Here is an 18,308-nt window from a genome sequence, read left to right as displayed (position 1 = left end):
ATCTTAGTCCATGCACTTTGGTGCGCAGCGACACTTTAATAGCACCTAGCTTAGCCCAGTTTATTCAATGGTACCAAACAGAGATGAAGTAAGAAATCACCAAACACATCAACATTTTCCCTATTTAAAACAAGCAGTTATACGACCAAGTATGGTGGCACAAAATAAAATGTGGCACTTTTCTAAGCGGGTTAAAAAGGGTAACTATAATGTATGGCGGAATAGCACTTTTGGGAGTACTTTGACTCTGCACAGTAAAACTCTCCCTCTCATTATGAGTATCGTTTTAACATAAATCTTAATTTATTTATAAAAAAAGAAAAGGTTTACTATAAACATTAGGTAAGTCACAATGAACTAACATGAATAACTGTATTAGCATTAACTAACATTAACAAAGATTTGATTTTGATGGCTTATGTTTCTTCCCCGCCACAGAAAACCACCAGAGGTTTATTAATGCCATCAAAGTATTATTTTGTTTTAGTTTGTTTGTTGATCACAAAGTACAAAGTATATGAGGAAAATTTGATTCCGTGTGTATTCAGAGTGCCGCCATTGCTGTTTCCAATGCTTGGAATGGTGCGCTGTGATTGGTCAAGCGGATTTATTGCATTCTGCAGAGAAGGACTAGCGTTTATTGCATTTTGGGAAAAAAGATGACGGAATAACACGGCGGATATCGAATTAAGAATTTAATTTTAATACTGACCTGATAAAATACGGATTTTGGCAGTAACAATTTTTTTTATGGCGTTTAGCGTGTTTTGGAACCAAACTCTTCACTTGTTACTTTTGTCCCGTTGCTAATACTGTTGCATTATGTTGAGAATTTATATTGTGCCAATTTAATTTATTTTCATAGTGTTCCTACTGTTAATTTTTTTTAACTCAACAATTTAAGTTTGTTCTGTCTGGTTGCTTTTTAAACATTTGATGAAACTGAAATTTAAAATAAAAATGTAATTAAATTTCTTTTTGCAAAGATAAAGGACAAAATATGTTTGCAGCTACATATTAACAAGGTCATAGTCGTGTATATTTACTAAAAATAAGTGTAGCACAAAAGTCTATCTTGTTTTGTTGTGTTACTTTTGACGCACCTGTGTGTTACTTTCATCCCAGCTGACAGGGTCGAAAGTAACAATGCGCTACTTATGTTCAAAGTGAAATTATACTGAAGTCATTTTACATTTGTTCAAAATTCCACCTGGTATTGATAGACCACACTTGTGAGTTATTGACCACAGCAAAAATTAATCTCTGTCTAAAGTTTTTCTGAAAAATGTTACTTACGTCCCTGCTCTCCCCTACAACCTTATTGTAAAGTGTTTCCAAAAATTTGAATTCTTGTTTGACACAGAACCTTTTCATAAACCAAGAACAGATTCACTGGTCAACAAGGCACAGTCAATAAAGAAACAAATGAATCTACTAGATACATTTATCAAAGCTTCATGCCAGTAAAAAACTTTAACTACCTGTCCTGCAGAAAAAAATTACTTGGCGCAAGCAGGTTTGCTGGCCCAAACTGGTTTAACACAAAACAGGCTCTACATTTTTGTCTTTAAAAAGGAATTGTATTACTTGTGGCAGTAAAAACAGTTTCTACAGCTAGATAAGAAATTCTGTGCTGAAACAAACCTTAAATAGGTTTAGTGAGAATTAACACATAAATGCATCATACTGTCATTCTGTCACCTCACCTCTGTCGCTGAAGTCATCCACAAGTATGATCTCTTTCAGCAGGATGGCTGGCGTGCTCTCCAGCACACTATGGATGGTTCTTAGTAATGTGGACCAGGCCTCATTGTAAAATGCAATGACCACAGATGTAGTGGGTAGTTGATGAATTTTATACTTCTTTTCTTTGCATCTGCCAGAAATGAAAAAAGGAAAGTAGACAGTTAGGCAAGTCTTCGTTCATTGCAAACCTTTAGTTGGTAAAAATAGTTCTCTTGAAATTCGTGGGAGTACACATCATAAAAAAGGTGAAAAAAAGCCTTTTAAATATTCTGAATACGACTTAATTTATGTTTTGTATGCTGTCATGCCTCAATAATAATGTGGAGAAGGAATTTGACTCATGAAGGGTGCATGTGGAGTCAAGACATGCCCATCAATCAACTTCACTTTTAATATATGAAACAAGCCAGGATTTCTGGCATAAAATCAGTAAGGATTTAATTTAGTGTGACAGTGTTTCAAAAGGTAGATTTACAACCAATAAAATAAAAATAAGTACAGTATATAAAAAATTAATCATGTAGTATTTAACTAAATAATTTACTACCACAAAAAAGATGCTGGGACTCTAAAGCGACTTTCACACCAGCAGCGACTAGCAGTGGCTAAGCGACATGAGCTCATTCATTTCAATGGAAGCTTGGCGACTTCTGGCGACACGAGTGAAAGTGACCACTGGCGACAGGAAGTGGGTGTGTCCAGCGACAAGACAAAAGAAAAAAAAAGTTACTTCAAATCATGAGCGACTTTCATGAGCGACTGCCAGGTTTAAAAAGAATGAGAAAGATGCACAGACTAATGCGCCCGATCAGAAGCAGAGTAGCGTCACGCAAAGGAGAGGTTTGGCAAGATTAATCTTCAAATAATTCATTAAAGAGTCGTTGGAAAATAAAGAAAAATTAAATGCATATTATAAAAACTAAAGTGTTTTTTAACCTAGCATGCATGTAAACCTGTTGTTGGGGACTCCCAAAGCACATATTAACTTTTCTAAAAACAAAATATGTGCTCTTTAAGAAGGTTGTGGTTGCAATAGAGTAAATCAGCTTCTCTTTTATGTCCGCCAATCCAGTGGCTTGTAATAAATGAGTAAAAATAAACAAATACAGTGAGGAAAAAAGTATTTGAACACCCTCCTATTTTGCAAGTTCTCCCATGGAGGGGTCTGAAATTGTCATCTTAGGTGCATGTCCACTGTGAGAGACATAATCTAAAAAAAAGAATCCAGAAATCACAATATATGATTTTTTTATTTCTATGATAGAGCTGCAAATAAGTAGAGCTTATAGATAAGTATCAGCTAGAATTCTGACCCTCAATATTCTGACCTGTTAGTCTGCCTTTAAAATGTCCATCTCGACTCCATTTATTATCCTAAATAAGATGCACATGTTTGAGGTCGTTAGCTGCATAAAGACACCTGTCTATGCCATACAATCAGTAAGAATCCAACTACTAACATGGCCAAGACCAAAAAGCTGTCCAAAGACACTAGAGACAAAATTGTAAACCTCCACAAGGCTGGAAAGGGCTACGGGGAAATTGCCATGCAGCTTGGTGAAAAAAGGTCAATCGTTAGAAAATGGAAGAAGCTAAACATGACTGTCAATCTGTCAAGGTGAGAAATCAGCCCAGAACTACACGGGAGGAGCTGGTCAATGACCTGATAAGAGCTGGGACCATCGATTCCAAGGTTACTTTTGGGAATACTGTTGTCATGGTTTGAAATCATTCATCGCACGTAAGGTTTCCCTGCTTAAAACAGCACATGTCCAGGCCCGTCTTAAGTTTGCCAATGACCATTTGGATGATCCAGAGGGGTCATGGGAAAAAGTCATGTGGTCAGATGAGACCAAAATTGAACTTTTTCATAATTCCATTCATAATTTTTGTCAGAATTCCACTAAACATGTTTGGAGGAAGAAGAATGATGAGTACCATCCCAAGAACACCATCCCTACTGTGAAGCATGGGGGTGGTAGCATCATGATTTGTGGGTGTTTTTCTGCACATGGGACAGGGCGACTGCACTGTATTAGGGAGAGGATGACCATGTATTGCGAGATTTTGGGGAACAACCCCCTTCCCTCAGATAGAGCATTATAGATTGGTCGAGGCTGGGTTTTCCAACATGACAATGACCCGAAGCCCACAGCCAGGATAACCATGGAGTGGCTCTGTAAGAAGCATATCAAGGTTCTGGCGTGGCCTAGCCAGTCTCCAGACCTAACCCCAATAGAGAATCTTTGGAGGCAGCTCAAACTCTGTGTTTCTCAGTGACAGGCCAGAAACCTGACTGATCTAGAGAAGATCTGTGTGGAGAAGTGGGCCAAAATCCCTCATTAGGGTCAGCTCACCTCACTTTGGCTTGGTTAGCTTTTCCATCGAGTTCAGTAACACTTCAGAGTGGGAGGGATTATAGGCATGTAGTTATATTTGCGCTGCCTACTGCTGTGACATCATACAAGTGAAAGTGTCATTGTACATTCCCATACATTCATATATTTCTCAATCCGCCACAAATTTTAAATTGACCACCACAAATAGATGTTTGCACATCGAGTTTATCACTACCTCTGTCTCACATGACAGTTTCTGTACAAACACCCGTGGCATCAGTCGACGCGCTCCGCTGACTCGAGCCTCATTTAAGTTGCATTTAAGCATATATGCGGAGGTGCGTGTTGCGAATGTGTCGCCACAAACTGCAAGTCTGGAAAAAACTGTTATGGTGTTCCTGATACTCAACCTGTGGATGGTTTTCATCGCTCAAAGGAAGTTTGGGAACTTACAGCACAGATGACAACAGGTTTACTCGAGACAGCGCAAGCTAGCATGAAGGTAAAGCTAATCTTTTACATTATAGCGATGACGCTGGTAGTGACGATTCTCTCAGATCAATCAGTGATCTAGTGTTTTCAAGTCACATTTTGGTATCAGCTAGGGTCGCTTAATCGAGGTGGTCCTAAAAAAGTATTGGGTACTACGTACTGCACCCAGTGGAAAAGCCCCCAAAAGTAAGCTGACCCAAACTGTGGGGTACTATGCAATGGAAAAGCCCCATTACATACTTTGCATTGCCTAATAGCAACCCGATTTGACCTGATTTTAAAAAAAAAAACAATCCCAACACAGACAGATGTTAAAGTAAAATGTATAACATTGCCAGCAGTTATGCTTAACTCTTGGACAAGACCTGACTTGTATAAAAAGTTATTTCAGAAAGCGAACTAAAGAACTTCACATCAACAGATAACAATCTCTGCTGATGCCAAGCAAACCTCTGCTGCCGTGTGTGTGATCTTTGAAAGAGTCTGTGATGTGCAGAGCAAAGCGCAGTTTAAACGCTGCGGGTGGGGAAAACCGATCTGATTTGTCTCACTTCTCTTCTTCCAATGGGACAATTCAGCGTTGTGGGTCCTTTCAGAAATGCAGCTCGAAACTGTGACAACGACCACCAAACAACTGCTCTCATACAAAAGAGTTGCTGTTGTGTCATGTTTCTATTATTTGTTGCCTGGATGCAGGCAGGGGTTCAATTCCCAAGAAGAATGCTTGGAACAGGTGAAGTGAACAAAAGTATATACATAACCTGAGGAACCACAGAAATGTGGGTCTTGCTCTCAATTCCACAAAATATAAAAAAAATTCAGTTTTTGATTTCTCCTGCCTACGTTTAAAGGGATAGTTCACTTTAAAATGAAAACTCTGTCATCATTCACTCATCCTCACGTTGTTGTAAACCTGCATGAATTTCTTTTTTCTGATGAACACAAAAAAAGATATTTTTAGAAATGATAGTAAACACACAGCAGTAAGTGACCATAGACTTCCATAGTAGAAAAAAATATATTTTGGCAGTATCGTGATAAATGACTAAGAAAATATTTTGATAAATGATGGTAAACACACAGTTGACAGTACCCATTAAATTCCATCATATTTTTGTATTCCTACTATGGAAGTCTTTGGTAACTTACTGCTGTGTGTTTACCATCATTTTTCAAAATATCTTCTTTTCTGTTCATCAGAAAAAAGAAATTCATACAGGTTTAGAACAACATGAGGATGAGTAAATGATGACAGAATTTTAATTTTAAATTGAACTATCGCTTTAAAGGATTAGTCCATTTTCTTAAAAGAAAGGTCCTGATAATTTACTCGCCACCATGTCATCCAAGATGTTGATGTGTTTCTTTGTTCAGTCGAGAAGAAATTGTGTTTTTTGAGGATTTTTCTCATTTTGATGGACTTTGATAGAGCCCAACATTTAATACTTAACTCAACACTTAACAGTTTTTTTCAACGGAGTTTCAAAGGACTATAAACAATCCCAAACGAGGCATAAGGGTCTTATCTCGCAAAACGATTGTCATTTTTGACAATAAAATGACAAATATACAATTTAAACCACAACTTCTTGTCTAGATCTGGTCGTGATGCGCTAGAGTGACCCGACGCAATACGTCATGACGTCAAGAGGTCACAGAAGACGAATACGAAACTTCGCCCCAGTGTTTACAAGTGTGTTGAAAGAGGACCGTTCCGACGTTGTTGTATGTCAACTGATACTAATTAATGTCTTTGTGTCAGTTTATTGTTTACAATGGTCCGCAAATGTGCATTTTATATATGTAACACGTGACCTCCCTACGTCACTACGCATTTAAGTTAGGTCGGACTGGACCGGACCCAGACGAAAAGTTGTGATTTAAAAGTACATTTTTTTTTCTTCTTGTCAAAAATGACAATCGTTTCGCTAGATAAGACCCTAATGCCTCATTTGGGATTGTTTATAGTCCTTTGAAACTCTGTTAAAAAAAACTGTTAAGTGTTGAGTTAAGTATTAAATGTTGGGCTCTATTAAAGTCCATTAAAATTAGAAAAAGTCAAATCGCTTTGAGCAGAAATATTACACCTCTCCTTTACAAGCAGCTAAATTAAATGTATCATTTATATACATACCCTATAGTTCAAATTGAACACTTAATAGTCAGGGGATTGTTAAAAACTAACCATAAGCAATAGTGGTATTAATGCTTACCTGAGCAAGCATTGTAGCACCAAGGGGCTGTTTACACAACATTGTTTCAACTAAAAATGGGAAACTTTGTATTTTGGGGTCCTGATCATGATCAAAGAAAAAACTTATCAGTTTTAGTGCAATTGTTGTTGTGTAAACATGCCCCAATAAAATTAAATCTAATCTAAATTAAGGCATTTTTAAATTTAGGGGTCTCCGAGGGCCTTTAAAGAGTTAAAGGGATATTTCACCCAAAAATGAAAATTCTGTCATCATTTACTCATCCTTATGTTGTTACAAATCTGTATAAATTTCTTTGTTCTAATGAACACATTCATTTTTGGGTGAAATATCCCTTAAATGTCCTAAAGTGTGAGAGACATACTCATGCATCCTGTTGTCTTGAATGTGGCGATGGAGTGAGATCTTGTCGCTGATGACGATGTTGATGGCATAGCGTTCGATGCTTGCCTCCTCCTCTTTCTTCTCCTCAGTGCTGAGGGTCAATCTAGCGGCTCTTCCGTATTCTCCGGGAGCGTTGGGGTCTGGCGCTTGCTTCACGTAGACGGGTCGCAGCAGGCTGTTGTAATCTTCCACCGTGAGGGACGGAAGGTCACGGACCAGTATGTCACGTACACCTTTGTTATCATTCAAAGACGAGGTGGGGTTTCCGACTATAAGAAGGTAAAAGAGCCACAGCAGAGTGAAGAGGAAGCAGACCTTGGCCAGTAGAGCCACCTTCCTTGACCAGCGGATCTTCATGACCTACAGCAGCCTGAACCGTTTACGGCAGCCGTCAAAGACCCCTGGCCTCCCACCCTACTGGGGAACAAGAGAGATAAACAAATAAATATACAGCAGATTTCAGGTTTCAAAATAATTTATCCTTCACACATTTAAAGGGACACTTCACCCATTTGCATCAAGCTTTGTATAGTTTGAACCCCAGTCATGTTTTTGAATGGTCGTGCATTAGTTGCTCAGTTGCCGCTGAGACAGGAGAAATACAGATTTCAGTGTTGCACTTCCTTCTTTCAATGATGTAAAAATCATAATTTTGCATCATTGAAAGCAGGAAGTCCAATATCTTTCTTGAGGGGGTGACCCCTTTTCTTGGTCAAATAGGCACCAAATTCTAAATGTATGTAACATTTCGACTACAAATATGACGAACTTTCAATAAAGATGAATGTTTCTACGGGTGAAATGCTCCTTTAAGGGGACATTTCACGACACTTTTTTAAGATGTAAAATAAATGTTTGGTGTCCCCACAGTACGTATGTGAAGTTCTAGATAAAATATTATATAGATCATTTATTATAAACATGTTAAAATTGACACTTTGTAGGTGTGAGCAAAAAATGTGCCGTTTTTGGGTGTGTCCTTTAACATGCAAATGAGCTGATCTCTGCCCTAATGGCAGTGCTGTGGTTGGATAGTACAGATTAAGGGGTGGTATTATCCCCTTCTGACATCACAAGGGGAGCCAAATTTCAATGAGAAAATTTTTTACATGCTTGCAGAGAATGGTTTACCAAACCTAAGTTACTGGGTTGATCTTTTTCACATTTTCTAGGTTGATACAAGCACCGGGGACCCGATTATAGCACATAGACATGTAAAAAGTCAGATTTTCATTATGTCCCCTTTAAATGAAAAAGCGTGAGTCATATGCAAGTGGTATTTGTTTTTTCAACATTTGAAAAGGTAACAAACACCAAATGTAAACAATTTGCACATGAAGCCACTTTGCAATCCTCAGGATTGAGATCTCTAGGATTGTACCATATAGGGCCTTGTTAATGTAGATATAAGACACATTTATTAAGAATAAGAACATTAAAAATTGAATCTTTTTGATGGTTATTGATATCACTGGTCTACAAGAAGAAAGCATCAGAAATTAAAGTAGCTGAAGTGGGTATAAATTTCTTTGATCTGCTGAACACAAATGCAGAAATTTTACTAATCAAACAGATTGGGGCACTATTCACTTCTATAGTATTATTTTCTCTTACTATGAAAGTCAATGGTGCCCCAGATCTTCTTGGTTACAAATATTCTTCAAAATAAAAAAATATTTTTTTTTTATTTAGCAAAACATGGAATAGAAATTTGAAATGCATAAAAGTTTAAAATAACTTAAGTGTGAGTAAATAATGACAGAATTTTCATTTTTTGGTGAACTATCCCTTTAAGTAACTTATCATAACTGAATGTTAAATCTGTGGTAAATAAATACCCTCAAATGTGTTGCGTTGATGTTGTGTATAGGGCTGTCACACAATGATTAAATAATTGTCTCATCGCAATTGTTTGACCTCATCGGGATGATTTCAGATCACCGCAATGATTGCACATCTCTTTAAAAAACACAAGGGGGAGCTGCAGAGCTTGTATAAACGAGACTGTATCAAATGGCGCTCCTTAACTGACAGTGTTACGCAATACATTGCAAAACAATTCAATACAGTAGAAAAAACAGCATTTCCAAAACAGCATTTTCAAATTTAGGGAAGTGAAGGATGCTATTCTTAATGATCTGCAAGGAATACATTTTTTGCAGCCACTACAGATATAAGACAAAATATTTAATTTAAAAACCACAACAATGTGTGAAAATTTTTTCGGGAACAAATAAAAATATGTATGAGAATTAAATGTCAAAGCAATAAAACTTAATTAATCGTCATAACCGTCACAATTTATTAGATAATTAACCATCAGCCAAATTTCATAATCATGACAGCAATAGTTGTGTATTGTATTGTAGCATAAAGAAGCAACTTCAATGTCCAAATATTTTTTCAGCACTGGTTTAATTATGATTTGCCAAAAAACTAGGACTACAAAATATAAAAAATATTTTAAAGAATTATCACAATGTTCCTGTATAGCTCAGTGGTAGAGCATTGCGTTAGCAGCTCAAAGGGTCATGGGTTCAAACTCTATGCTGATATGAATACATCGTAATGCACTGTAAGTCGCTTTGTATAAAAGCGTCTGCCAAGTGTTTAGCCAAGAAATTTGCCACAATTTGGTTGATTGTACACAGAATGACCCTACTGAATTGTTTTAAATATGTGTGTTTCAGTAAAAATGTTAACATTGTGTATACAGGCCAATTTACTCATAAAAATTCATCATAAAAAGCTTTCAAAAAAGTAATGAAACTTTTAATGAAAATAAAAGTGATGAGTGAAACTTTACAATAATAATAAAAGAAAAATGATGACAGTGTTTGTATTTTCTGTTTTGAGAGTATTTCATGCTCCAATCACTGAAGCTGAATCTGAAGGGTCAAATACAGACACGCCTGAGTCTCAGTCATCCACAATCATCTGAGGGTAACAGAGTAATCACATAATTGAGCTGCATTAATATTTCAGCAGGCTGGGATTTAGCTGAACAGTAGTCTTGACAGACAATCAGTCTGAGCCAATAATCCCAGCAATCAACCTTTTAACCTCATTTAATAATGACACAGATATGCTACAGGAATGTACATTAAACACCAGTTTATTTCATACAGCAATTATAGAAAGTGAAGCAAAATGACATGGTGTTATAAGGTGGCACCGAACCATAAAGGATTACCTGCTCTATGAAAATGTACAATAGGGTGAAAAGAAGGGAAGAGATTAAGCATAAATAACGGCATGTGCCTGGATTATCCTAAAAATAAAAGTAAAGCAAACACAGAACGTGCTTTGGGAATATCCAACTAGACCTCTAAATAGGCATATTTAAGATTTCTGTCACGTCTAATTGCACTTCTTAAAATAATAACAATAATAAAGTACATGTTTGACAGTACTGTACATCTGCAATTTTGTTTTGATTATGCTTGTTAGGGATTAAACGTTTTTTTAATATAAAATAGGTTTATTCAATGTTATATAACATTTGTCTGGTGGCCCACAGGTGCACAAATAAGTCATAAATGGCTTAAATGGTGTCAGCAAAAGTCGAAAATATATTAAAGGGGTCATGAGGTTTTTTATTATTATTTTATTATGTTCTCTGATGTGTACTTATAATATTACTAAAAGTTTTTTTGCCAAAAACATACTAATTTAGGTAATTTATGACCATTTTCCACCCTGTTTTTCCATTCTTGAAACTGTCGGATTTGTGTGCTTCCCCTTTAAGAACGTTGGTGTCCCGCCCACTTCTATGGCTGAGCGCTAACATGCTGCTGCTAGCCTGCTAGTACTGCAACTACAGCATTTTTGGCACAAATACCTAAACTTTCTGTCTTTTTAAGCCAATTGTGTGTTTATATATGTCGCAGACACCCAAACAATCTCACAGGCACAACAATTCAAAGTTTTTAACACTAAAGGAAGCATATAAATGAATCACTTGCAAACACAGACACATTGTTCTCAGCTAGGGTAGCCATTCGTGCCAGTTCCGCCGGACACGTCCCGAACATGTTTTCGGGTTCGTTCCCCGGAAGTCGCGTGACTCGACCGCATACGTCATCGAGGTTCTCACATTTCAGTTAAAATACATTAGAAAATTAAGATTTATTTCTTTTAAGACATACAATCATTGTAGTCTCATTCTTACCTTGAAATGTAATGGTTGCTTTTCTGAAATTAAACCCGAAATATTAAACCTTGATAACGTATGCGGTCGACCAACGCGACTTCCGGAGAACGAACCCGAAAACATGCATTCGGGACGTGTCCGGCGGAACTGACACGAATGGCCACCATAGTCTCAGCTAGTGTGTACAAACACACACATTTTTTTACTCCTGTAAACAGGCAATTGCACCCTTAATAAATAGTGCCACAAACTATGAGCACAGAATATAAATACAATAACAGCATGTTTCTAACCGTGAGTTCACACCAGCCGCGTTTGAGGCGTCAAAATTGCGTCTACCACGCTTAGTTTGCCACTTGAACAGTTTGAGTTCATTTGCGTGTGAAATCCGTGTGTAAAATTCTAGTCATCAAGACATTCACACGAAAATTAGCATCATGGAAGGGGCTTCTGCGACTCCGCTCGCTTTCTGTAATCATGTCACTACTACAGCAAGCTCCTGATTGATTAACGTGGCGCATTTTTCGCCAAAGTAAAAATTTTTCAACTCGCGCGTTTGCCGCAGCAACTGCTCAAAGAGAGAGATAATGAGGCAGAATCACGTCTAGCGCGCTGCGCTAAATGCCTCATTCGCGCCACGAGACTTCCAGACGCACGTCAACGCGTCTTCACATTGACTTTACATTGAAATCACTCACGCTTGACGCCTCTACCGCGGCTGGTGTGAACGCACCATTACACCTGTGTTACTTACAATTTGCTGGATTCTTATTAAGTCCAAAACAGCACATAGGTGAGCTATGAGAGTACATCTGTTAAAGGCGGAGTCCACGATGTTTGAAAAACGCTTTGGAAAAGGAGACGGGCCAAGTACCAAAACACACTTATAGCCAATCAGCAGTAAGGAGCATGTGTCTACTAACCGACATCCTTGCCGGGTTGCGTATGTGTGGGGCGGGTCTATCAACAGAAGGTCCAGATTCTATTGCGGTAGGGGCGTGTTTGTTTAGGTGATTTCAAATATCAACATTGGCTTTCAAACATCGTGGACTCCGCCTTTAAAGGGAACATTTCACAAGACTTTTTTAAAGATGCCAAATAAGTTTTTGGTGTCAACGAAGTACGTATGTTTTAGGGCTGCAACAACTAATTGATTAAAGCAACACTAAAGAGTTTTTTACCTTAAAATAATGTTTCCAAAAAAGTTTCAGTCGTTCATCTACTCGAAACAGGCTAAACGGCACTTTCACATTCACTTTGCAGCCCTCTATCGGCCAAAACCGCACTAAAGAAGTTTCCAAACGTCGGGTCGCGGTCCAAAAACTTGCTTTACGGCAGACCTACTATCCAATCAGAGCCAGCTTTGCTGCAGTAGGCTAAATTATTTACGACAGTGGTAATGGACAATTCCGCTTCCAACCTGTAGGGGGAGCAAAAACTCTTTAGTGTTGCTTGAAATCAATAAAAATCGATTAGCAACGAATTTCATAATCGATTCCTGTGTTGCATGATGCAGAGATGTTTAGTATTAAAAAAGTTTCGTTTAACGCGGAGCGAACACACTTGATCTCTCTCGCACACTGTGTTTCCAGATATGTCATTCAAGCGCAAGTCCACCGCTGTCAGGGATTCCCCATGGTCTTAAAGCCCGTAAAGCTTTTGCATGCGCACTTTTTTAAAACAGCGCTTTAATTCGGTTTACAACTAAAAGACGTAAAATTGACTTGTATATGATTAGGATGACGGACATAGAATGCATTGCATGTTGCTTCCTTATTTTGTTTAAAAGCATGCTCAATGCCAGTCTACATGTATTCATAACAATCACTTAAAAACTCTCTCTCTCATGATCATGCCACACCATTGCGGTTTCTGTACCACAAGACAAGATCGGCAATTGTAACAGTGAGCACTCACACACACCAAACCAATTACTAAACAATTACTAAAAACACACACAAAAACAGATTACCCACGGGCACTGCAATAGTGCTTCTAATAACAGCTGGACAGCTGTACCACAAGTCTGCAATGCAGATCAAGATGCATTTAAAAAGTCTATATATTTGGCAGATATAAAGCATGTTAAAATGACACATCATGTGTTAAAAGCATAACACAAAAAATGTGTAAAAAATTAGCACATCTTTTCTTAGACTGTATTTAAAAGTTAAGAGAGACAGCCGTGGTTTCAGCGGCAACAGCGGACACGCCCCCAGCGCTTGAGAGCAGAGAATGCTGCTTATTTTTCCCAGACTTTGATAACTTATTTGATTCACTTGGCTTTTTTAATCCTTCAAATTTGGCTCGTGGTTAGTTACACATTTTTCTTTGGTGTGACAAAGTCAAAACACATATTTAATATCTCTTTACACAGACTTAAGCTTTGAAACTTTCAGGATGTATGATACCATGACCTGCTATGCGTCAAAAGATCAAGAAAAAAATTTGATTCCTAATGTCACCTCCTCTTTACAATAATGTTTCTACTTAACCATCCTGAACTGCCAGCTGCAAAACTGTGACCAGAACTTTATTAAAGAGTCTTTTCTTCTGTTGCTCATGGCTATGTTGTTCAGGCTTTGAAGATGTTGCTGACCCTTTCCACAAGACTAGTCACAAGCCAAGAGACAAAAGCTTTCTGGGAATTACAAAATAGAGAGCTCTCTGAAAGCAGCCCTTGACTGGGTATCCATAAAATCTCCTAGACTGAATCTGATAGGCTGGATGACTGTGAAAGAGCTCAGGAACTTCACTTCTACAGAAGACAGAGGCTTAAATATCACATCTGTGGTATTTCAACTTTTAGAGGCGGTTTCCAAGACAGGGTTTATACTAATCCCAGACTAAAAGGCATGTTTAAGCTGCCTTAATTTAAAAACAAATTGCACTGACAAATCCTAAAGAGCAACTAACGATTTTACATTTCCTTTGTAGTGTATTACATGTTAACAATATGCAAAAGGTACCAACCCCAACATACAGATTCGCTGGCCAATCAGGTTGAACACAGCACTATTCAGATCGATGAGCTTTGTACAAAATCAACACGTTTGAGGAATGCAAGATATCGGAACAGGGCTCAACATAAAGGAGGCCAGTGTGAGAGACGCTCAGACCAGTAAACAGTATTGTCACTTGTCCGAATATATTTTTTGCCTGTGGCCGTTTGTCTATATGTATTCTTATACAGTGATACAATCTAGACACATTTTAAGCATTGCAACCGTTAATTTCTCAGCAATGTCATGAGGTTTGTCCTACTTTATTGGTTGTTTTGGACGCTATCAACTAGTAGAGCAAAATGACGTTAAGATGACAGCGCCCTCAAATTATAAGGCCAAGCAAAAATATATATTTTTTAACATCTTGGAAGCAGACATTTACTAGGGTAAAACACGAAAGAAATGATGCAATGTTTTGTCGTTTGCCATCAGTTCCAAGCAGACAGGTTTTCTTAACGTCTTTTTGCTCTACCAGTTGACGTAACAATCCTGATATACCTGCAACTACTGACCCTGATAAGAGTTAAATTTAAAATTGACAATTGTCTTAACCCACATAAGCCCCTATTTTCCTGTATACGTTAGAGTTCCTCGGAGGTAAAAATGACCCCAGAAATTAAAAGAGTGATTACAAAAATATATACATTTTTAATAATACAAACAATATATCCATTTTTTTGTTTACTTCCCATCTATACATTAATGCTGTGTCTTGGGAGATATCAAGTACTTTTGTACCTGTTTACCACTAAATTCCTCAACTACACCATTAGCTTGCCTGTAAAATATCAAATTTTTTATGAAAATTACACATAAATTATGATCTAAACTTGATTTAAATTGTTTTTAGAAATTGATCTAGATGTTATGTGTTGAATTCGGCAATTTGGTGTTTAGAAAAAAAGAATTACAGTTTAGGAATTAAATCATTTTGACCAGCAGATGCCCATAGAGACCCATTCAATATACTGGATGTGGCCAACTGCTCAACATCAATACTTTAGTGAAACATTTTGTGAATTTATGTTTATATAAACATTAGAAAGTTCATTAAAAATTATTTCAAATAGTAAAATGTGTGTGTGTGTGTGTGTGTGTGTGTGTGTGTGTGTGCGCGTGTGTCAGTGTGTGTGTGATTGAGCATGTGTTTTCTATATTGCATTTGTGCTCTATCACCAGGTCTACCTTTCGGTGTTAAAATTTTCAGATTTATTCTGGATGCATTGATTTTAATTTTTTTTGACGAATAAAAATATATATATATTTTTGCCATTCCCATTTATTTCAATTGGGGTCATTTTTACCCGAAAGGGCTTTTTTGGTAAAAACTTTTTACACCTCTTTAGAACGACCGAATCAAGCACAGTTTTTTATATGAATCTTGACAGATAATCTGGAAAAGTCACAAAACCTTATTCCACTGAGATGAAGGGAACCATGATTATAAACTAAAGAAAAGTGGCTTGGGGGTAGGATTGACCCTAAGGGTCTTATTAGGGTTAACAAATGATTAAAAAAAGCATGTGTATACAATAATATTTGTCTTTTGAAATATTATTTTAACTATGTGACACTGAAATCTTTTTTTGGTGGGGCCAGTGAAAATTTGGGCAGGGCACGTAAAAACCTAAACCACTGGACCGACTGGGCCGGTATAAAAAATTATTTGCATTGAACCCTGCAGGAGCTACAAAAAGTACCCTATGTGGAAAATTCTTCAACCAAAGTTTTTTTTAACCATAAACACATTTTATTATACCAAATACACAAAATAACGTTGTTTTTTAGCAATAAAATAGGTGCACTTTAACATATATCAGTGCCATTGTTTTGTCTCAAGATGCACATGAACGTTTAAAGTGAGACTTTAGCCTGGTTTTCACAGACTGGGTCACACTTGGTGTCTGGAGATAACAAAGATAAATAATAAATCATGACAGAAAGCTAAAAATCTTGAAGAAACTTTAAGTCATTTGATATAGCCTATATATCATTAAATATTAAAAGAATGGAAAGTCACAACGCAGTTTTGTTACAAACACTTATAATTAAAAGTCCTTCATTTGCCAAATTCTTACCAAAGTCCGTGATGTCTGACATTCAAAACTACTCAGTTGTATAATGACAGCATAAAACATTATTAAATTATAATGCATGATATTTATATAAATATTGAAGGTTTGGTAGACACTAATAATATTTACTATTTTCCTTCTCACTTGTTATTGACCATTCATTTCAACAGATGAAAGGTGTCTGTTTTGTATTAATAGGAGAGCCAGAAAAATAAAGATAAGCATACATCTGCAGACAACACATTGTCATTATGCTTTTCACAAGTAAGATAGATGTTGTTACATATAGATCAGGGAACAGCACATCTGTGTTACAGACTGAAGTTGACACTGTGAACATTTTCCAGAAGAATTGAGAACCCTGTCTTTCTGAATAAAGTACAACACTTGGATTACAGCCTTATCAGATGTTTCACATGTTGTCTTAGGATAGTTATTGATATCATCTGGTTCAGTGTCTTTTGAAATAGCAAATTTAAATTTTTGTACCAGGATCAACTTTGTTTAAAATCTAGTTCCCTTTATCAAATGTAACTAAAACGTACAACAATTCATGCAACAGGCGAAGCAACGTTCCAAATTAAAATGATCAATTTAAGTGACATGTGCGATGGTTAATGTGACGTACAGTATCGCCATAATTAAGAGCTAACTTAACTTAAACAACCAAGTAACTATTCGATAACGTATCAATACACAAAGGGCTGGGGAGGATATGCAAATAAACTTCCCAAACTCGTGCAACTGAACACTGTGTGAAAATAGCCCATGATCTTACCTGAACTCTACATGCCGTGTCTCTATAGAGATATAAAGAGCAGTAAGGACAGAGATCGTGAGCTGCTGTCAGCACGAGCACATCCTCGAGACACCCAAACGAGTCGTCAAACAACAGCAGAGCAGACCCCCGGCAAAACCCCTCTTCTCTCTCCCACACACAATCGCTTGCTCTGATCAGTTTTCTGGATTAAGTCGTTATAACCGTGCGACTACACGTCGGGTTACATAGGAAAAGTAAATGTCGCGATCTTTGAGCTGTCTTACAGCGAGCGAACCTCAGGAAGTTTCAGATTTGACAGGCTGCCTTCATAAGAGTGAGTCACGTGACTGGAGCATTGTGGGAACGCGGACGCGTTGCCGCTCTTCAGAATGCGCGTGACCACTAGAATGCAAAAATAATTACGGTTGTGGCAAGATATTAAAATGTAAGTATTTTGAATCAACTTTTTTTATTTTACAGAAGATAAAAGAGTTGTTGCTGCAGAAAGTCAGTTTAAAATAAATAAAGATATGACTACTTTCCCAGGTTATAAAATTAATTTACCCATGTTTAATTTTAACTACAGTTAAAACAAAAAACATGATTACTGAAGTAAAACCATACTTACCACAAAATAACCATAGCATAGTTAAATCATGGTCACTGTAGTAGGCTGAAACCGTGGTTTTGTTTATATTAATCAATAGGCTGCTACACCCTACTGAAAAATCTAGCAAAGACCAGCATAAGCTGGTAGCTGGTTTTAGCTGGTCTAGGCTGGTCCTGCCAGCCTGACAAAGCTGGTCAAGCTGGTGGGGCAGCTGGTCTTCCAGCCTGACCAGCTAAGTCCAGCTAGACCGACTTAAAAATTACCAAAACACAGCTAGACCAGCTTGCTACACCAGCAATACCAGCTAAAACCAAGTTGGAAGACCATCTAAAACCAGCTCACCAGCTTATGCTGGTCTTAGCTGGATTTTTCAGTAGGGCACCCAAAAAAATGGTTACTACACTTAAATCACAAAAAAATCATGGTTAATTTTAGTAAGGGATAGTTTACCCAGTTGATGGTTTGCTTTTATTTAAAACAATATTTAACCAAACAGGAGAATTTATTTTCTCTGCGACCCAATTAATTGTA

The 18,308-nt window shown here is 37.3% G+C and overlaps 1 protein-coding gene across 2 annotated transcripts in view; it reads right to left on the bottom strand.

Moving 5' to 3' along the window:
- Window positions 1–17,521, bottom strand: part of poc1bl (POC1 centriolar protein homolog B (Chlamydomonas), like) — a 33,447-nt gene extending 15,926 nt beyond the window's left edge. Inside the window, exons 1-3 of one of the 2 annotated variants that reach the window (XM_055219857.2) lie at window positions 17,186–17,521; window positions 7,155–7,588; window positions 1,707–1,876 (exon numbers count right to left, since the gene is read on the bottom strand). In XM_055219857.2, the coding sequence (XP_055075832.2) occupies window positions 1,707–1,876; window positions 7,155–7,531 (547 nt within the window). In that variant the 5' untranslated portion in view covers window positions 7,532–7,588; window positions 17,186–17,521. Of the gene's footprint in view, window positions 1–1,706; window positions 1,877–7,154; window positions 7,592–17,185 lie in introns of both variants that reach the window. The other variant, XM_055219856.2, reaches the window with a different exon arrangement.
- Between the last annotated feature and the right edge of the window lie 787 nt (window positions 17,522–18,308).

Source organism: Misgurnus anguillicaudatus, chromosome 20 (genome assembly GCF_027580225.2).
Source record: "Misgurnus anguillicaudatus chromosome 20, ASM2758022v2, whole genome shotgun sequence".
Classification (NCBI taxonomy): Eukaryota; Metazoa; Chordata; class Actinopteri; order Cypriniformes; family Cobitidae; genus Misgurnus; species Misgurnus anguillicaudatus.
Note: the sequence above shows the minus strand (reverse complement) of the source record. Positions and strands in the feature narration are given on the sequence as shown.